This window comes from Panicum virgatum, chromosome 6K (genome assembly GCF_016808335.1).
Source record: "Panicum virgatum strain AP13 chromosome 6K, P.virgatum_v5, whole genome shotgun sequence".
In the NCBI taxonomy this organism is placed as follows: domain Eukaryota; kingdom Viridiplantae; phylum Streptophyta; class Magnoliopsida; order Poales; family Poaceae; genus Panicum; species Panicum virgatum.
Window position 1 is genome coordinate 41,558,413 of NC_053141.1, and position 21,801 is coordinate 41,580,213.

Here is a 21,801-nt window from a genome sequence, read left to right on the forward strand (position 1 = left end):
AACATTATTCCGATTAATATTGTAATTTGAGGTGAACATGGATGCTTATTTTGTTGGCCAAAACTATATACTATTACATATTATAAAAATATGATAATATATTGTTATAAAATGGATGTGATGTTGAAAAAATATTATAAAACTATACTATTACATATTATAAAATGTATGATGATATTATTTCGAGGATAACAAATTATAAAACTCCATTTATTTGAATATACGAATCTATTGATGCGATGTTGTAATAAAACATGCGTATGATCTGTCTGAACTCTGATGGAGTAACCAGAAATAGTGTAACAAATAGAAATATATATAGGGAATCTGTAAAATGGCAGATCTTAATTATTAATCTTAGTTATTAACTAGTTCGAAATTGGAGGCCGGTCCCGCCGTGTAAATTTGATCGACCTCCTGTATTATATTAACTGATGAAGCGATTCGTTGGATTCCAACGAAAGATCGATCTTTAACTTAACTTCAACTTCAAAAAAAAAAGATCGACCGACCCGCGACAGGCGCGGTGCCACAATGGCGGACGAGGGTTTCCGCCGCCTACCCGACGACGTCCTCATGCAAATCTTGGTGCTCCTACCGACAAGCTCACGGCGGAGGTTCCGCCTGGCCTGCAAGCGGTGGCGCGACATGATCAACGAGTTCACGCCGGAGCGGCAGGTCGGCGCCAACGCCCTCGCCTTCATGAGTCAGCAGAGAAACTGCTCCCGCGCCCTCGTCTTCGACAAAAAGGACGGGCTCCGCCGGCACGAGTGGATCTACCCCTGCTCCCACGAGCGCAGCAAAATCGAGATGGTAGGCACATGCAACGGCTTGCTCTGCCTGCACGAGACCATGGCGTCGGTCGGCAATGGTGGCGGTAGCTTCCTCTCTGCCATCACGGTGACCAACCTGATCACCAGCGAGGCGCTGGCGCTCCCGCCGGCGCCGAGGTCATGGGAGCAGGAGCAGGTGAGGTTGCCGGGGAAGTACAGCTTCGGGTACCACCTGACGACAGGGCGCTACAAGGTCGTGCACATCCCGTGCGGGCGGCGCCAGGCGGTCTCCGCACTGCAGGTCTTCACCGTGGGCGACGACGCGGCGTGGCGCGAGGTGCCGGTGGACACCCGGCCGGGCGTGACCTACGACCTCCAGTGCGAGCCCATCTCCGTCGACGGGCGAACGTACTGGCTCGATGCGTTCTCCGACCGCATGATGGCGCTGGACCTCGAGGACGAGAGCGTCGCGTCGTTCGCCGCGCCGCCGGCCGCCCGTCTCGGCCCGATCCCGGAGGACGCCGGGTGGAAGCTGGCGAACGTCCGCGGGAGGCTGGCCGTGGTGGTGGTTGCGGCGGCGGCGACGGCGAGGGTGGAGGTGTGGGTGCGGGATGGAGAAGGCGTGCTGCCGCATTGGACCCGGAGGTACGACATTGCAGTGAAGGTGATGGCGCCGACGATGGCGTACAGTTCCTTAGTTGCGGCGCCGCAGTTGATGCATGGATGCTACATCTTGCGCGTGTCACGGCATCGGCCATCGAGTGCCCGACCGAGTCTGGGGCGCCTCTGGGGGCTGGGTCTACCGTGGGTGGGGGGAGGAGACTATTGCACCGGCACAAGGTGGGCGGCTTCACGGGCGACGGGCCGCAGCTGCGGGCAGCGGAGGAGCCGGACCTGTAATGAACATGGCACCATTTATGTCATTTCGAGTGATTTTGGTGATCGAATGACAACGCAATCAATGGGACTAACGCTTTGGTTAAGTGAACATTTCTAGATCCCAGGGATGAAGTAAAAAGGCCATACAAAGCAAAACACGAAGAAAGAACTCAAAGAAACGCTGAATTGGACGAGTTCTGTAGAAATCAGTAGCACCGGAAGAACCGATGCCCTAGCATCGGTGCATCCGATGGTTGTCGGAAGATTCGACGCCCTGGCTTTGGCACAAATCTGTGCGCCTCTGGAGATCAAGTGAAGAAAGAAGTGAAGCACCGGATAAACCGACGGTGTCAGGAGAGGCATCGGTGCATTCAATGTACTATGTTCCAGAGACAATGTCAAGCGCGCAAGAGCCACGCCTTCAGCACCGGTTGAACCGGTGGTGCATCGGAGCATAGCACCGGTGTAATGACGTCAGTAGGAGAGAAAGAGGTCCAACGGCTAGTTGAGTGCTGTGAGTGACCGGTTTAACCGACACACAGTCATCGGTTAAACCGATGGTGCTGCAGACAGTGCGTCAAAAGCTCAACGGCTACTTCAGGTCTGAGAGTGACCGGATGAACCGACGCCACCCCATGCAGAGGCATCGGTTCATCCGATGGTGTGCTGTTTTCTGCTGACCGTTGGAGCAACGGTTACAAGACTTGGTGGCCTATATATACGCCTCACCCCGGCCATTTTGAGTTTGCTGGAGTTGCTGGACATCCCACACACACCCAAGAACACCTCCAACACATCCAAGAGCATAAAGATCAAATCCTTAGTCCTTAGCACAAGCTTTGTGAGTGTTAGTGCAAGGTTAGCTCTTGAGTGAGTGATCAAGCAAGGTTTAGATCCTTGTATTGTGGTTCTAGAGTGAATCATCCTTGTATCTTGGTGCGTCGGCCATCCTTGGAGCATTGGTGGCTCGCTGGCAAGTCTACGACCCTCCGGCTTGGTGTGGAGCGGCGTCGACAATATTGTGCAGGGGACGGAGACCTCTCCTTCGTGGGCAATCTCCCTTAGTGAAGATCGGGATCAAGGTGACCGTGATTGTGTTCACGGAAGAGACTTGATTGCCGGGAAGCGATACTCTTCGTGAGTGCTTCAACAACGTGGACGTAGGGGCATCTTTGTGGCAATCCGAACCACGGGATAAATCCTTGTGTCGAGAGTTCGCTTCCTCTCATCCATCTCTTTAACCTTCCGCATTTCATATTGCAACTTGTGTGTCTTTATTTTCTTAGTGTAGTATTCTGTTAGGATTGACTATAGGTTACATAATTTTTTGGATGAGGGTTTCACACTAAGGTGAACTGTAGTTGTACATCTAGATAGCTTGAATTAGTTTAAGTTTTGTGCAAACTAATTGGAGCCATAAATTAAGATTTTAAAAGTGCCTAATTCATCTTCTCCTTCTCCTTCTCCTTCTCCTTCTCCTAGAGCACCCGATGGCTTTGAGGAGCTCGTCATGAGCGAGGAGGAAAGCGATGGCGACCTCAAGGTTTTCGCCTACGTCGAGACTCTTGAGCCGCTGCCGGGCATTCAAAGATGACGATGACAGTGGCGGATCCAAGCCAGCACGCGCAAGTCCAGCTGAATCTTGAAACGAGTGCAGTCTTGTTCAAATTGTAAACACAAAGACAGAAACAACGCGTTTTTTTCCTACAGTACCTGTATTCATGAATTCTCTTGATCGTGCACAACAGGCTACGGCAACGGTTATAATCAGGCTGTAATATTTTTACTTTATTAATCTGTTGCCGGCTCAGCTCTCAAAAAAAAAAAACCTGTTGCCGGCTCAACGCAGCTATTAGGAATCTGAGGAAGGATGGTTGGAGGGAGATGGAATGAAGAGGCTCTGCGATGCAAGCAAGGTGTTGCTTCGCTCTGGCCACCGTCCGTCTCACGTATTCCTTTGCAAAGTACAAGTACTCTTAAAATATAGCATTCATCATCATCTATAAACCCAAAGGATTAATGCATCGAAGACCTCTCATTAGCTCGTTTGGTCTTTGAGGAGGACTTCATACGTGGGCAGCATGAAGACGATCAGCTTCCCCTCGAGGTCAAAACGTGCCCTTCATCTCATGCTGCCTCTGGCTCTCCTCTGCTTCTTCTCAGGTACTGATCTCACTTTGCCAAGAACAGCAGCAGACGTCTACGAAGCAGCATCCAATACACGAGGGGGATGCGTAGATCAAGTTTGACCTGATCCATACGTGTTGGCAGGCGCGCCGCGGGGTGTCGACTCCGCCCGAGTCTTCGGCATCGTCAACCTGTGCGAGGAGACGATCTGGCCGGCCGTGACGCCCGCCAGCGAGAGCTTCGGCAGCGGCGGCGGCTTCGCGCTCCGGCCGGGGCAGTCCGTGGCGTTCACGGCGCCGGCGGGGGGCTGGTCGGGCCGCGTGTGGGCCCGCACGGGCTGCCGCTTCGACGCGTCCGGGAACGGGTCGTGCGCGACGGGCGCGTGCGGGGCGGCGCTCCGGTGCGGCGGCGCGTCGGGCGAGCCGCCGGCCAGCCTCGCCGAGTTCACGCTCTCGCCGGCGCGGGACTTCTACGACGTCAGCCTGGTGGACGGGTTCAACCTGCCGGTGGCGGTGCGGCCGGTGAACGGGCGGGGCAACTGCACCGCCGCGGGCTGCGACGGCGACCTGCGCCGGACCTGCCCGCCGGAGCTGGCCGTGCGGGCGGGCGGCCGGACGGTGGCGTGCCGGAGCGCGTGCGACGTGTTCGACACGGACCGCTACTGCTGCCGCGGCCAGTTCGGGGGCCCCGGCACGTGCGGGGCCACCGCCTACTCGGGGAAGTTCAAGGCCGCCTGCCCCACCGCCTACAGCTACGCCTACGACGACCGCAGCAGCCTCTTCACCTGCTCCAACGCAGACTACATCATCGCCTTCTGCTCCCAGAGGTATTGCAAGCTCTAGCTAGGATCTTTTATGGATTTGCTGATCATGCGAACAAAGCTCCGTGTGTCCTGTGTTTCAGGAAAGATGTGTGTTCGTTCCACAACAATCGGCTTGTCTGCAACGACTCCGGCCGATCTTATTGGCCGATCACATCGAGGCTCCTGCTTCTGCTGCCCCTCATCTTTTTGGCTCTGCAGATTTCAGCGTGAGGATCAAGGAGCAATCATCCTGATATAGTACATTCGATCTTTCAGTTATTTTCTTGTCCATCTAAAAATTAAAGGCGATGATGCCCTCAAATTTGTATAGGATAGGCAGTAGGCACCATATGCGATTACCCTAAAAGGATAGGCGAGTTGTTGATTAGGCCACGGCGAGTGCGCGCGCTTCGACGCCACCCTGGCCGCCGCCGGGCGGGTCGTCGGCCCCGTCGCGGCGCTGTACGCCATCGACACCGAGGGGCGAGGAGGTGCAGGACTCCAACGCCGTGACCAAGCTCAACGGGCCCTGCGCCGTCATGTTCTTCTGCCGGTACGGCATCAACTGGGCCGCGTACGGCGGCGGCGAGTTCGCCGGGCTCGTCCAGCGCGTGCACGCCGTCTCGTCATAGTCATATTGGGCTTCGGGCTCTTCGGGACGTGCCCGGCACGAGCCGTCGCCAGCAAAGCCCAAGCACAGTGGGCACGGGCCGGCCCAATACAATTCATATATTTTCTCAAAAGATATAAATATACTCCCTTCGTGTATTTCGTTTCGTTTCATTAGTACAATATTTCATTTAACTAATATATATTTTTAATATGAATCTATGACATGCATCGTAAATTATGTAGACGTTGGTGCGATCCAAGTTTTTTCTAACGAAATGAAATAAGCAACTCCAACAGCTTATATAAATCACCGTAGATAGATAAAAAAAGAGAAAAAAATCCTAAAACTCGTCCTTGTTGCATCTTGGCTTTCCCGGTAGGCATCTTTGCCTATGCCCCGTCGTTCGCCATCCTCCTGTTCACGCGCGGCCCTCCCTTCCCCGCACGCCCGTCGCCCTGCACCCGCCGACGATGGAGCTGGACCCGCGGCGGCGAAGGTCGCGCCCGCCGGCGGCGGAGCTCAGACCTGCGGCAGCAGAGGTCGCGCCCACTGTTAGTTTCCTACCTTTTGAGAAGCTATTTACTTTTTTACATAGTCTTTTACCTCTTCATTTAATTAGATTTCTTAGCTAAGCTCTTTTAGATGCTCTTATAATTTCAAGGAGAAACAGAGTGCTTCTACGTATCGGTTTGGATATGCTTTGGAGTTTGGAGGGCTCCATCTTATTCTACGAGAATTAATTGATTTCTCTAGCGTTTGGGGATTTGGCCCGTCCTCACGCTGTCCCTCTGAACACACACACCTCGTCTCGGCGCAGGCTGCCGGCGTTCTGACGGCGCTCGGACATTCTGCGACGCAAGCTTTCTCTGCATCGCGTTCCCTCTGAATTTTCTGGAAACCGTGCTGGTTCCGAGACTCAGGAGCAGGAGCAGGACCGACCGGGGTGCGGTGGGTGGGCGCGCGCCGCGGGTAGCGTTCATCGTCCCAAGGAGGAGCCGCAGACCTGCCGAGCTGCGCGCGAGCGCATGCCCGAGCTGCGTTCCGCAGGCATGGTCCTGAGCTTCTGAATCCTCACCCTGATGGCCGCCCAGAGTCTATCAAGGTCAAGACATGCATGCGGATGCAGCACAGCCGCCACGGACCTTTTTGTTTTTCCGCATTTCTTTGTCTTCCCGAGGGGATTATCGCTTTCGAGAAGGCTAGCAGAAGGATCCGATTAAAATCGTGTTTTCCTTTTTATGGATTGTGGGCTGCAGAACAGTTGACTCTCATGCGTAGGTGCTGACATCCTCTTGGCCTTCCAATAAGATCAGAATTATCGACGCAAAACAGATTAGAGAATCGAATCTACAATCACTGCGTTCGGCAGGCTGGAGCTGGAGTCTGGAGCTAAAATAGTGTGAGAGAAAAATACTATTGGGCTGGTTAGAGCTGGAGCTGGTGGGTGGAGTGGTGTGAGAGAAAAATACTGTTGGGCTGGAACTGGAGCTGGCTACCGAACGGAGTGAATAATGGTGTAAGCTTTTCTAGCAGAATGACACATCATCAAACTCAAATAAAAGAAGCCTTGCACTGATGCTGACCGGAATGCAAATTGAGGCACTCAACACGCCTGCAGAAATGCAGATATACAAATACATCTGCAGGCCCAACTATATAGTGCTCCATAATTGTCGCCGATAGACGGTGAAGTCTAAATTTTGATCATCTCAGAATTCAGAAACATCCAAGGCTGCTAGCGCAATCGTATATAGAGTTGGTAATCGAATCAACCAAAACTGTCTGTCTGTCTTTTCCTCTAATTGCTCTGCAGCCGTGTGAGCATGCACATTCAGTCAAACCACCATCTTTTTGTTAATGCTTCAGAAAACTTTTGTACTATTTAGAAATTTGGAACTGCTCTTGTGTTTGCATGTGTGCTGTTTGTTTTCTTTGAATAAGTGCTGAAAATCCCGAATGTTTTTAAAAATAGATCACTTGATATTGTTTGCATAGTTTGTCTAGTGGCCCTCCTAAAAGGCAATAGAACGGCCGTGCATAATCACACCCAACTGCAAACTAATCAGTCTTTGTGACCCACATAATAACCCACTCCTGATACAGAAGTAGAATAATAGATTAGTGCCCAGAGGCACAAAAAAGATGAAGACAGTGATGTGGGCGTTAAGCCAACAAAATCCTGAAAACCAGGGAGCACAAATCGTCGCCAACCACTAGGTCTTGCACCTAGGGGACACTGAAGACAGTGACCCATGGCACCACTGGCACTGTAACTGCACGCCTCAACACACATCACACCACTGTAATCTTTATACATTGCCATGGCTTCTTCTAAACAGCATGTTGAGCAAGAGCAAGTCTTTGAAACGATCTAGGAAAGGGCAGGGCGGGAAGGGGAAATCAAGGTGACCCGCCTTGCTCTCCAAAGCGCACGACAAACCACTCTTTTTTGGAAGTTTTATAAGGAAAGAAAGAAACATGGAGTAGTGCCTCCTGAACTACCATGGTGGCAGTCCACATCCTGCTGAATGCTGATAAACGTGTGCTGATCTGCAGGGATTTCTTGATTATCTTTAGAAATCAAGGTCTTTTCTGATGAGAATTGGAGAAGTTTGCACCGGGTATGCTCCGCAGCAATTGCATTATGAGAGTGCTCATGCAAATTATGGATTATGATGGCCTCCTAATCCGCTTTGCGGCTAATCAGTGGTGTTACCACGTGGAGGACGAAAAGGAGTCACAAAGATCAGTTGAGATGTGGTTTGGTCCTTAAACTTTGGCTTTTATTCATATCTCTTGGCCCAGCCAGATCCTTGCTTTGTCATGCATGTTATGGATCGGATGTGAGCTCCTAAATCTCCAAAAGCGCTGTGCCCAAGCTCAAATCTTATGTAAATTAATTATTCTTAAATATTTGAGATTAATTTGTTCTGAAGCTTGGAAACAACGTCAAGCTATCACCAGATCACATAGACATAGACCGAGGCAGACAGAACACCGCCAACCTCAGCAATTTGGGGCGGCAGTTGCCAGGCCAGAAACCTTGGACTCCTGTCTCTACTCTCCAGTAGCCCTTTAGGCATTGCACTTTGGAAGCAAGAAGTGACTGCGTGGGACCTTTACCTTTCTGCAGCTATCTTTAGCTGTTGCATTCTGTTACCAGTAGAATGTACCATCTTTACACAAGTCACTAGGGGTAAGTCAGTAAATGCTTTAGTCACTAGCAAATTTATCCGTTGACGTTAGATGTGTTAGCTAGCTAGTACAATTTGGATCAGTTAGGTCTAGCATTTTTGGTGCATTACTTTGCAGTCGCAAGCAAGATATTCATGTGCATCAGCTGCAGTAATTCAGTACTCAAATTTACAGGTGCCACAGCATTGCTAGGTAAAACTAATTTTTTTTATAGTAAATATCAAGTAAGTTGCCTTCTGACAGCATTAGTGCTCGCCAAAGAACACGTTGGTAGAAGCGTCTAATGGCAGGGTAATTAAATGTTAATCTTTCTTTCATCATTGTTTAACCTTCTGCTGTTTCTTTGCAGCAGAATGATCCGATCTGACAGAGGTCACATTCGGTAAATGTAATACCAACAATCATAACCTGCTTTTGATCACTGTACCTGCAGGAACTCATCAACTGGATCTATCTATCAAGTACATAGCAGTTCGGCCATGTTCTGTGAAACTTTTAAATTACTACAGGATCAGATCAGATCTTGGCTGCAAGCAGGGCTGGAAAATGCTCTGGTGTCAGAGAACTAACGGAAGAATGAGATGTAAAAGAACATGCATCACAGCTCGAACAAGGTACAAGTTTCATCTTATTTAAACCCGCGATAAGTCCTCGCTTATAACTTAACCATGTGGCCCATGTTTTGATCACACCACCATTAGGTCACAGCACCGTGATGGGATCTAAATCCAGAGCCCTCTGTATTCCCATGATGCTTCCATCCCCAATACTTAAACCGTGTGAGCCATGTGTGACACCTAACATGTCCCCTAACATGGCTGCCATCGCTAATTTGATCTCATTTTTAACCTAAAGCTGTTGTATTTTTCATGCTCTTGTGGTATATCTGTTGGATGATGTTGACTCAGAGCATACTTCAACTAACACAAAGCTCATTTGAGACAATAATTTTGTTGCATATTCAATTTGAATTTAGTTGAATCTTGAAGAAGATGCTAATTAACTTAGGTGATCAACTCCGATAATTTCAACTACCATAGCTTAAATGTTGTCTTAATAAGGTTGCCCTCATAGCCCCTTCTACTCAAAGACATGTACATGCTCTTGCTAAAAGTTTCAGTTTTTCACTAGCACCTAATCCTTTTCTGTTACTTTCCAGCGGATGGCCACCCTTTTTCCACGGTTAAGTTGGCAATATTTTATCTGCCTAGGGTTTCATACTAAGTAACCTATACTCCTTCACTGCATGTGCCCCAAAAGATTCCTGGCTTATTCTACCACACTTGCTCGTTTTCTTTAACCCAAGACACTCCTCTGATGCCTATGATTGAGTTCACAGACAGTAATAAGGGTTTGCCGGCCCTTGTTTTCTATTGCACTCCTTTGGGTTTCTTCGGAAAGTTAGGCATGTGATGTGATCATGCTCTTTGAACTTTAGAAAATAGCACACAAAAGATGTAGAAACAGTAAATCGTACGTCCATATGAATACTGATGAACTGAAAAGAAATATTTTATGAATTTAGAGATGGTTTATGTACACAAAAGATAGTTCTCATCCATGTGAATTACTAGTAGGGAGACGCTTAGTGTCGTGAGGCTAGTGGCTACACTGCTAGACCTCCCAAAAGTTTAGTTCCCTTTCCATGTGCAAGAGCACAATTTCTTGTCAGATGATCCAGTAATACTCAATAGTGGAATGGTATCACAGAAACACTTAAAATTTTGTAGTATAATATGCCGCTGGAAAATATTTTAACACGGATAGAAACATAGCCTCTAGGCAGTATATGTGCAGTCATCAGTGGCAGGCTGCTACTGTAAGTTTGTGCAGATCTGAGACAAACACCGGTGTTGGTACCTCTGGACTAGGGTACCCCTATTGCTGTGTCAAGACTAGCGTAGTTATCCATAACTACACCCTAAGGGGCTGAGCAGCCGGACCCCTGGGGTCCGGCTCCATCTCACCAGACCAACGGTCCCGGACCCACTTCCCACTCGGGGACGGGTCCGGTGTCACCATGTGTCCTAGAGGTGTTGCTGTGTCTAGGCGAGAGCCTCGTAGTTATCCTTGACTACGCGCTGACGGCCTGAGCAGCCAGGCCCTCGCGGTCCGAGGCCCTTCTCACCCAGTCAGCGGCCCCGGACCCGTCCCTAGCTAGGGAAGGGTCCGGTGACGCCACGTGTTCCGGAGAAGGGAACGCTCAGCCAAAACAGCCGGGGGCCCCGAACCCCCCACGGGGTCCCGGACCCCCATATACTATACGGACCCCTCAGCGGGGAGGGAGCAGACACCCCGCTTGGGGGGGGGGGGTCCGGAGCCGCCACGTGTTCGCAGGCGCAGGCACGTGCGCGGCTGCGAGGCTTCCTCGGGAAGACTCGCTCACCTACCGCATTCAATACGGGTGACTTTTGCCAGGCTGTACTGTTGATCGCGCGTTATCGAGGCGCACAGTGCAGCCGCTGGCGCCACCCACGCCACGCGCGTCAGTCTGCAACGCCAGTTAGACACGACAGCTCGGCGACGGAGTATCATAACGCCTACACGGTAGACCCAACAATCTAAGCCGCAACCTACACCGCCTCAACGGCACCTCGCCGATGGGACAGGTGAAGACCCCCCTCGGTCAGAGAGTCTACAGGGCGATGAAGCGTATCCGGCAAGAGATTCACAAAGCATTGTTAATATCTTTTTTCGTGGTATACTATACATCCTCGTTGGGCCCACCTGTCGGGGTCCAACACCTGTGTACGCGCCTCCCTTGCGCTATAAAAGGGAGACACCCGTTAGAGAAGAGAAAATGACTTGGAGGCAGAGGATAGACTCATCCACAGACACAAGAGCAATACAACTCTCAGTGGACGTAGGGTATTACGCTCCGGCGGCCCGAACCACTCTAAATCCTCGAGTGTTCTTGCTTCATGAGAAGATCTGAGTAATCGCTTACACTTCCCCGAATAACCACCCTCTGGGATTAGGCGGGTGCACTACGCCACCCGGCGGTGGCCCTCTTTCTAGAGCCACGACAACCGGGGAAGAGGAATGCAGGTTAGATCTGTGATGGATTTTCTATAGGAAGTGTTAGCCAGATCATGTGTCTCAGGCAGGTTGGATTACCAAGATCACAGAGCATGTTCACCGCAACACACTGCTGCATGATTTTTCTCTGATTGTAACAGGCGCTTCTGAACCTTCCATCGTCAAGAAGTAAAATATTTTTTTTCGTTAAGTCTCAAAGAAAAAGTAAGATCATAGTACAAATATCAGCAGTTTCACTAAGGACGCATATGCACTGATGAGATGCTTTGCCAAACTGAAGAGACTATTCAAGCTTGGATTGATTTTTCCACAGAATTTGACAGTTGGCGTTGTCACTGTAAAACAAATTTGGATTGATTTTTTTCCTCAGAAGCAGTTCTGAATCACTGCAGGTGTAGACCATCAGAAACATTTCGAAGGTAAGGACCAGACGGGAGCATGTCAAAGGAATAGTAAACAAACACCAGCAGCAGGCGCTGTTAACTTCTGACCACCCCTGCATCAGTGCAGTACAAAGAACAAACTTTCACAGGCGCTAGAACACCGTACTTAACAAAGGATAAAGGTTCAGATCACCGAGGGAATTACAATTAGCATTTCCCGGAACCCGAGGAGGAAGAGATGTTCTTCGCTAACCTTCTCAACTGAGCCCAGCAGCAAGCAATTAACAATTCAGGATCACCCAATGGCGATAATGAGTACATCAACTGGGGGATAAACATACCCCAATGGCAATGATGCCATCAACTGGGCTCCATCCCATCTTCCTTCCATCTTCTTTCTTCCCTCACACTTCAACAGAAAATTGCTAATATTCCTTCCTGATCTGAAACTTCAAGTACCCAATTTTGCAACACCTATTCTAGGTACAAGAGACCAATCACTCACGCTGATTACTGCTTAGAAATGCAAAAAGCAATTGTACAAGCGACCATTCGTGTTATCATCGCCGTTATGGCTTTAAGATTTGTGCTGGAGCGAAACTGCCATCTCCATCTCTTCAAAAAAAAACTGACATCTCCAATTTGCAGTTACTATAGCAGTCAAGCACAAATCTCGAAGACTATCCTGTGCCTATGGCTAGAGAGAAGAGAGAGCACAAGCCACTGTACCTAATGAAATCTGTTGTTTATTGAAAAGAATATCCTGTAAAAGGTGAGCTATTTGCTCATCGAGAATCCTACAGGGAGAGCCCTCTCGATTTAAGGTTAAATCGAGAGCCCTCCAACTCACTTCCATCTCTACACATGAGAAAGCAGTTAGTGTGAGAAGAAAGTAACAAAATAAATCGATTTGCAGTTCTTCTCTTCTCCAACTCCGGCGAGGACACCAACTCCTCCGGCGGGTTGTGGGCGGGGCGGTCGGCGGCCGGCGGGGTTAGGGTTTGGATTTGGGTTTGGGGGTTCAGGTTGGGGGAGCTTCCATGGCCGGTGGCTTTAGAGGGATGGCCGTGGGCGGCGGCCGGCCCGGCGGAGGATGCGGGTTGTGGGCGGCGAGGCCGGCGGCGATGGTGCCGCCACCGGGGTGGTGGTGGACAACCGATGGGCGGGGTCGGCGGCGGGGGCAAGCGGTGGAGGTGGCCGGGATGGGGGAGGGGAGGGGTTCGAGCGGCAGTCCTCGCCGCCGGCGACGCCGGCGAGGGGGAGGTCGGCCGCGGGGGGCGGATGGAGGTGGATGGGAGGGAGGGGGAGGGGGGGTTGGAGTGGAGGTCCTCGCCGGCGTCGGAGGCGACGCCGGCGAGGGGGAGGTCGGCGGCAGGGGGAGGGCCGGCGGGGGCAGATGCAGGCGGAGGCAGAGAAAGGGAGGGCGAACGGGAGGTAGAAGAAGACCAGGCGAGGTGGGACCCACACAGAATCATATGTGTGGGAGGGGGTCTCGCGTTAGAGCATCTCTAAGAGAGGAGCCATTTTTAACTCTCTATCTGACTCTCTACACAGATTACTCTCCATATTAAGGGACTCACTCCAACAAACTCTCCATTTCCAACTCTCCAAATCCCAACAGTTCATTCACTTCTCCCCCTCCACACCCACTGACGTATGGGTCCTACCCATCATCATCTTCTTCCCCCTTCCTCATCCTCCCAACCGGCCTCTGCTCCCCTCCACCCCAGACCGGCGGCCCTCTGCGCCCCTCCCCCGGCGTGACGCGGCGCGGCAAGGGGAGGACAGTAGGGGCGCGCGGCGGAGGCCGGCGAAGAGGCGCCGGTGGCGTCCTTGCTGCTCTCTCTCTCTCTCCCCCGCGCTCCAAAGTCCGGCCGCGCCGCCGTCTTCTTGTCGTCCGCAGCGCCGCCACCTTCTCTCACCGGTTGCGGCACCTCCGCTTCGCGGCGTCCGCTCCCGCCCGGCCGCAGTGTCGCCGGCGCTCGCCCGCTCCAGCCTGCGGGTCCGAGCTCCGCCGCCGCCGAGGAGGGGCGCTGCGGTCGATTTGACCTACCCCACCGCCAATTTTGGTCCGTGGAGCTGCAGCCCGGCATAGATGCCGAGGGAGGGGAGCAATATCCAGAGCCGGATCGCGAGGAGATCCGGATGGCGATGCTGTTGGACAACGATTTTCAATTGTATAGAGAGACAGATAGCGATGCAGAGTTGTTTTCCTCGTCTGTTGGAGATGCTCCGGATAGAAGGAGAGCCCTCTCTGAGTAGTCAAGTCCTTTGCTCATTTGGATCCAGATCTCCAAAGCCTTTGTGCTATAAACAAATTCTGGGGTCTCCCCCTCTACGATCCCAAGGCAACGAGGAGAGGCGCCACCACTCCAGGTCCTCGCCAGACCCCCCGGGGCTCGCCACCAATGCCGCCACGCCTGCGCGCCGCCACCGCCGCAGCGAGGCTCCTCCTCGCCCTCGCGCTCGTCGCGTGCCTCTCCCCGGCGCTGCTCGCGCCGTGCCACGGCGTCAACGAGCAAGGCCAGGCGCTGCTGCGATGGAAGGGGTCCATGACCACGAACGCGGCGCGCGGCGGCGGCGCGCTGGACTCGTGGCGGGCCGCCGACGCGACGCCGTGCCGGTGGTCCGGCGTGTCGTGCGGCCCGCGCGGCGACGTCGTGTCGCTGAGCATCAAGTCGGCCGACCTCGGCGGGGCGCTGCCGGCGCCGGCGGACCTCCGGCCGCTGGCGCCCTCGCTCACGACGCTGGTGCTCTCCGGCACCAACCTCACCGGCGCGATCCCCAGGGAGCTCGGCGACCTCGCCGAGCTGACCACGCTTGACCTCAGCAAGAACCAGCTGTCCGGCGCCATTCCGGCCGAGCTGTGCCGGCTCGGGAAGCTCCAGACGCTGGCGCTCAACACCAACTCGCTGCGCGGCGCCATCCCCAGCGACATTGGCAACCTCACCAGCCTCACCTCCCTCACGCTCTACGACAACGAGCTCAGCGGCGCGATCCCGGCGAGCATCGGCAACCTTAAGAAGCTGCAGGTGCTGCGCGCCGGCGGGAACCGGGCGTTCAAGGGCCCGCTGCCGCCGGAGATCGGCGGGTGCACCGACCTCACCATGCTCGGCCTCGCCGAGACCGGCATGTCCGGGAGCCTCCCGGAGACGATCGGCCAGCTCAGGAAGATCCAGACGATCGCCATCTACACCGCGATGCTCACCGGCCCGATCCCGGCGAGCATCAGCAACTGCACCGAGCTCACCAGCCTCTACCTCTACCAGAACTCCCTCTCCGGCCCCATCCCGTCGGAGCTCGGCCGGCTCCGCAAGCTCCAGACGGTGCTCCTATGGCAGAACCAGCTCGTCGGCACGATCCCGCCGGAGATCGCCGGCTGCAAGGAGCTCGTGCTCATCGACCTGTCGCTGAACTCGCTCACGGGCCCCATCCCGAGCAGCTTCGGCACGCTGCCGAACCTGCAGCAGCTCCAGCTCAGCACGAACAAGCTCACCGGCGCCATCCCGCCGGAGCTCTCCAACTGCACGTCGCTGACCGACATCGAGGTGGACAACAACGAGCTCTCCGGCGAGATCGGCCTCGACTTCCCGCGGCTGCGCAACCTGACCCTGTTCTACGCGTGGCAGAATCGGCTGACCGGCCCCGTGCCGGCGAGCCTGTCCCAGTGCGAGGGCTTGCAGTCGCTGGACCTCTCGTACAACAACCTCACCGGCGCCGTCCCGAGGGAGCTCTTCGCGCTGCAGAACCTGACCAAGCTGCTGCTCCTCGACAACGACCTCTCCGGCTTCATCCCGCCGGAGATCGGCAACTGCACCAACCTCTACCGGCTCCGGCTCAACAACAACCGGCTGTCGGGGGCGATACCCGCGGAGATCGGCAGGTTGAAGAACCTCAATTTCCTCGACCTGGGCGGCAACCGCCTCGTCCGCCCGTTGCCGGCGGCGCTGTCCGGCTGCGACAACCTGGAATTCATGGACCTCCACTCGAACGCCCTGTCCGGCGCGCTGCCGGACGAGCTGCCCCGCAGTCTCCAGTTCGTCGACATCTCCGACAACAAGCTCACCGGGCTGCTGGGCCCCGGCATTGGGCTGTTGCCGGAGCTGACGAAGCTTAACTTGGGGAGGAACCGGATCTCCGGCGCCATTCCGCCGGAGCTCGGTTCCTGCGAGAAGCTCCAGCTGCTGGACCTCGGCGACAACGCGCTCTCCGGCGGCATCCCGCCGGAGCTCGGGAAGCTCCCGTCTCTCGAGATTTCACTTAACCTCAGCTGCAACCGGCTCTCCGGGGAGATCCCGTCGCAGTTGGGCGATCTCGACAAGCTCGGCAGCCTCGACATGTCGTACAACCAGCTCTCCGGCAGCCTTGCGCCGCTCGCGAGGCTCGAGAACCTCGTCGTGCTCAACATCTCCTACAACGCGTTCTCCGGCGACCTCCCGGACACGCCCTTCTTCCAGAAGCTTCCGCTCAGCGACATCGCGGGCAACCACCTGCTCGTCGTGGGCGCCGGCGCCGACGCCGAGGCGTCCCGGCACGCGGCCCTCTCGGCGCTGAAGCTCGCCATGACGATCCTGGCCGTGGTGAGCGCGTTCCTCCTCCTAGCGGCGACCTACGTGCTCACCCGCTCGCGCCGCCGCGACGGCGCCATCCACGGCGCCGACGAGGCGTGGGAGGTGACCCTGTACCAGAAGCTGGACTTCTCCGTGGACGAGGTGGTGCGCGCGCTGACGTCAGCGAACGTGGTCGGCACGGGCAGCTCCGGCGTGGTGTACCGCGTGGGGCTCCCTGGCGGCGACTCGCTGGCGGTTAAGAAGATGTGGTCCTCCGACGAGGCCGGCGCGTTCCGCAACGAGATCTTGGCGCTGGGCTCCATCCGCCACCGCAACATCGTGCGGCTGCTGGGGTGGGGCGCCAACCGGAGCACCAAGCTGCTGTTCTACGCGTACCTCCCCAACGGCAGCCTGAGCGGGTTCCTCCACCGCGGCGGCGTCAAGGGCGCCGCCGACTGGGGCGCGCGCTACGACATCGCGCTCGGCGTCGCGCACGCCGTCGCGTACCTCCACCACGACTGCCTGCCGGCCATCCTGCACGGCGACATCAAGGCCATGAACGTCCTGCTCGGCCCCCGGAACGAGCCCTACCTCGCTGACTTCGGCCTCGCCCGCGTCCTCTCCGGCGCCGTCGCCTCCGGCTCCGCCAAGGTCGACTCCTCCAAGCCGACCCGCATCGCCGGCTCCTACGGCTACATCGCGCCAGGTAAAGAAAGATTCCTTGTGGTCGATGCTAGCTATCGAAAATTTTGTTTACATTTTTGTCTGACATTTTCTTCTTCTTGAATCTTGATGATGAAACCAAGCAGAGTACGCGTCCATGCAGAGGATCACGGAGAAGAGCGACGTGTACAGCTTCGGCGTGGTGGTGCTGGAGATCCTGACGGGGAGGCACCCGCTGGACCCGACGCTGCCGGGCGGCGCGCACCTGGTGCAGTGGGTGCGGGAGCACTTGCAGGCCAAGCGCGGCGCGGCGGAGCTCCTGGACCCGCGGCTGCGCGGCAAGCCGGAGGCGCAGGTGCAGGAGATGCTGCAGGTGTTCGCGGTGGCCATGCTCTGCGTCGCGCACCGCGCCGACGACCGGCCGGCGATGAAGGACGTCGTGGCGCTGCTCAAGGAGGTCCGGCGGCCCGCCGGGGGCGGGGAGGAGGGGAAGGAGCAGCCGGCGTGCAACTCCGCGGCCACCCCCGCCCCCGCTGCGGCGCCGCCGGCCGTGCAGGCGCAGCGGTCACCGGCCCGGAGCCCGCTGCCGCCAAAGGGCGGCTCGTCCAGCTGCTCGTTCGCCATGTCCGACTACTCTAGCTGATGAATTAGCATGCTTGGAGAAGGTGCTGGTTATAGATGTCCAACGGGCCGAGCCCGGCCCGACCCGGCACGGCCCGATCCGGCCCGGCACGATTAGACCGGATAACTAATCATGCCGGGCCGGGCCGGCCCACGTGCCCAGCTCTGTGCACGAGCACGGCACGAGGGCCTGTTTGACGTGCCGGGCCGGCCCGATATGCCAGGCGGGCTTCGTGGGCCGTGCCAGCCCGAGCCCGGCTAGGCATCTGCACCAGGCTGCCACTCCCTCAACTCAGAATGATTTCAAGATTTCAAATCTAAGATTCAAATTCACAAAAGATCACAAAACAGAAGCACATTTCATGATAACAAATTTATTGAGCTGTTTTGGGTGCTGCCTCGTTAAAAACCTTTGTAAGTAAAACCCCACACCTCGTGAGGACAAAACCCTACAAAGGAAAAGAGTACAGCTCTAAATGTTCAAATGTTCATCACAAGTTCAAGTCCACAGTCCACAGTCCACACTACATAGTTATACAGATTCAACATCTAGATATAAGTTTTCAAATGATTCTTCAAGTTCTTCATCCTCTATGAGATGCTGAAGTCTTGCATCGGCTTGCTCCCAGTCCTTGATCAGAGCCAACATCTCCACGACCTCAGGGCCCAGACGGCGTCGTCGCTCCTCGATAATCCTGCCAGTCATACTAAATGCAGATTCTGATGATATTGTTGAAACAGGAACAGTCATTACATCTCTAGCTAGAATTGAAAGAACAGGATATGATAGCTTATGCTCATGCCACCAGTTCAAGATATTGAAATCATCATCATACTGGTTAACAGTATCACTGTCCAGATAGGCAGACAATTCAGAACCAGATGATAGAGAAGCACCAGAAGTTGCAGCTTGCAACAGAGCACTAGCAGAGGTTCTTCTATGCAAGGAGGAAGTAGAACCAGAACTAGTAACAGAACCAAGAGTAGTACCAGACAAACTAGAACCAGAAGAAGAAGACTCACCACCAAAGATTCTTCCCCAATCAGTTTTTCTCTTACCTGTAGGGCCTGGTTGGGCAGCCCTTTGCAACCTTACACCACCAAACTTCTCATCATACTTAGCAAAAATAACAGACAACTCAGCCCTTACCTCAGTCAAGTAGCATGAGTAATCATTACCATTAAGCTGAGATAGAAGTCTAAGAACATTGGTGAAACCTTTCAGCTTAGCCCTAGGGTCTAGTATAAATGCAAAGGAGTAGAGCATGGGTATGTCACACCAGTATTGCAAGAACTTATCTTTCATAGGAACCACAACTGATCTTAAGTCTCTATCATTTTCATAATTATTTAGATCGCTAGCTATCTCAAGAACATGATGCAATATTAATGGAGATGTGGGGTAATAAACACCAGACATAACAACAGTGGAATCATAGAACTGTTCAAGGAATTCAAAAAAATTTTCAGCAACATACCAGTGCTGGTCTGTCAGGAGTGGCTGACCATCAACCAAAGGATGCTGAGTAGTGATGAAAACAGAGAATGTGGCCTTATGGGGCAGGAGATGTTTTAACATAAGATAGGTAGAATTCCATCTCACATCCATATCCAAGCCAAACTTGCGAGGTCTTTCACCAACAGCAATGCAATATGACTTATATGCAGCAATGCGCTGGTTAGATGAGTTTAGAAATGATATAGCAGATCTAAATGCACCAAGCATTGGCTTAAACACTTCAAAACCAGCCTTAACAATAAGATTTATGATATGACAAGCACATCTTTGATGCAGGAACAAGCTACCAACATAACCAGACAAAACAGGATTAAGTTGATTAATAGCCCTAGTGTTAGCAGCAGCATTGTCCAGTGTAACAGCAAAGATTTTATCAGTTAACCCATAATCAGCAATAACAGAAGTAATACGCTCAGCAATATTCTCAGCATTGTGAGACACATCAATCAACCTGAGACCTAAGATCCTTTTCTCTAGTTGCCAATCAGCATTCACAAAATGAGCAACCACACTAAGGTAATCCTCCTTAGCATTGCCAGACCAGATATCAGAAGTAAGAGCAACAGAGGATACAGACTTCAAGCACTCAACAAGCTGAGCACGACGTTCAGTGAAGTACTTGGCAAAATCTCTAGTGGTTGTTTGCCTAGACACCTTAGCAAATTTAGGATTATGAGCAGTAGTAATGTACTCTTCAAAAGCATCAGACTCACCAATGCAAATAGGCAGGTCAAGACGAGCAATTAACCTACACAACTCAGTACGAGCTACTTCTGGTTTGTACTCCCAAAGGTGCACAGAGCCATCAGGATTAAACTTAAGTTGAGTTTGAGTCATGGCATTACGAGATTTCAAAACAGGGCATATAGGAATGTGCCGCTTCAAGTGACCTAGTGATTTACCAGTGAGGTTTTTCTTGCAATGCGTGCATCTAGCACCAGTTCGACGTTCCTTACCATCAATTACCTCATAGATCTCATCAAAGTCTTTCCAGACCTTGGAGGTGGACGCCCTCCTCTTCCTGTTCGAGCCAGATTCAGTGGCAGCGGCGGTGCTCGCGCTGCCAGTGCCAGATCCAGCGGCCGTCCCCTGAGGAAGTCCTTCTGGATCCAGGTCGATGGCAGCATTGCTCCCAAACAACTCAGCGGCATCCGCAGACAGGTCATCCTCATCATCTCCGCGAAAGCCCATCGACCGCAACTCATTGTTGTAGGAGTCGTCGGCGGCCATCGCCGGTCTTCGGTCCCTCACGGCCTGCACAAGGAGGAGAGACTGTGAGGGGGATTCGTGAGGAAGAATGAGAAGAAAGGCGAGTTCTGACTTACCTTTTGCCGGAGCACCGAAGACCGAAGTTGCCGTCGACGCCCTCACCGGAGTTGCAGGCCACACAGACTCGCAAAGAGGGGACAGGAGGATTCGTGAGGAAGAAGTAGAAGAAAGGAGAGGGGAGGAGGTGAGGGCCTGAGGGGAGCGGCGGATCTGACCGAGCAGAGTCGGAGGAGGTCCACTGGAGCGGCGGATCTGGCCGAGGAGAGGCGGAGGAGGTCGGAGAGCGGCAGATCTACGCCGAACAGGTGGGGTGCAGGTCGGGGTGGAGCGGATCTGGCGAGGAGCGGGGGAGGCGGAGGAGACGAGGCGGCGGCCAGGCGGGCGGGGAATGGAGGGGGCTAGGGTTACCGGCGATCCGTGCGACAGGAGGAGGTCGGAGAGCGGCGGATCTACGCCGGAGAGGTGTGGTGGAGGTCGGGGTGGAGCGGATCTGGCGAGGAGCGGGGGAGGCGGAGGAGACGAGGCGGCGGCCAGGCGGGCGGGAATGGAGGGGCCGGAGAGGTGGGGTGGACGGTGGAGGTCGGGGACTCGGGGTGAAGGCGTGGCCGCGTGGAGCGGATCTGGCGAGGAGCGGGGGAGGCGGAGCCGCGGAGGAGCCAGGGCGGGGAATGGAGGGGGGCTAGGGTTAACGGCTCCCGCGGCCGCCCCCTCCCCCTTATGTGGCCGGCCGGCTCGTGCTGGCGGGCTTCGTGGGCTTCGTGCTCACGGGCCGGCCCACGTGCCGAGTCGGGCCGGCCGCTAACCGTGCCGGGCCGGGCCGGCCCACGTGCCTGCGGCGCGGCCCAGGCACGGCACGACGCCCGTGCCGGGCCGGCCCGGGCCCGTTTACCTCCGTGCCGGGCCGGGCCGTGTACCGGGCCCAATTCCTGTGCTTCGGGCCGGCCCACGGCCCATGGGCCTGATGGAAAACTATAGTGCTGGTAGATGGCAATTAGCAGGCACTGGAATTTTGGAGCTGTAATAAGATAGTGTGATTAGTTCATCAGTAAGTAGTTAAATTGTTGATTAATTCAGGTTATAACTTGTAATTCTGCACTCCAGATGTATTTGTACCTGTAAATTAAGTAATTAATGGAAATCAGTTTTATAGGGGAAAAAACACAGCAAAGGAAAACAGAGAAGTATCCATGATTTTCAAGTAAATCGAGCAAAAAAAAATTCAGAGGAAGAAAGCAAAAGGCAAGCTATGATCCGTGCATGGGCCAAACTATGCAAAGGCAAATGTTTAGAGCCCATCCCTCACAGATGGGCTTTTTGTGTATGGGCCCAGTCCAAGGACATCCAGCCCAAATAGCGCCCTGAATCGGC

The 21,801-nt window shown here is 54.1% G+C and overlaps 3 protein-coding genes across 3 annotated transcripts; all 3 read left to right on the top strand.

The window, feature by feature from the left end:
* Positions 1-534: 534 nt before the first annotated feature.
* Positions 535-3,246, top strand: LOC120713502 (F-box protein At3g07870-like). Its single transcript, XM_039999451.1, has 2 exons — positions 535-1,457; positions 3,135-3,246. The coding sequence occupies exons 1-2, from the start codon at positions 535-537 to the stop codon at positions 3,244-3,246; spliced, it is 1,035 nt and encodes a 344-aa protein (XP_039855385.1).
* Positions 3,247-3,613: 367 nt separating this feature from the next.
* LOC120712734 (pathogenesis-related thaumatin-like protein 3.5) lies at positions 3,614-5,404 on the top strand. Its single transcript, XM_039998599.1, has 3 exons — positions 3,614-3,815; positions 3,924-4,605; positions 4,683-5,404. Exons 1-3 carry the CDS (start codon positions 3,734-3,736, stop codon positions 4,810-4,812), a joined length of 894 nt encoding a protein of 297 aa, XP_039854533.1. The 5' UTR covers positions 3,614-3,733; the 3' UTR covers positions 4,813-5,404.
* An 8,775-nt stretch (positions 5,405-14,179) lies between these two features.
* On the top strand, positions 14,180-18,054 carry LOC120712735 (LRR receptor-like serine/threonine-protein kinase RGI3). Its single transcript, XM_039998601.1, has 2 exons — positions 14,180-17,067; positions 17,171-18,054. Exons 1-2 carry the CDS (start codon positions 14,220-14,222, stop codon positions 17,665-17,667), a joined length of 3,345 nt encoding a protein of 1,114 aa, XP_039854535.1. The 5' UTR covers positions 14,180-14,219; the 3' UTR covers positions 17,668-18,054.
* Positions 18,055-21,801: the final 3,747 nt, after the last annotated feature.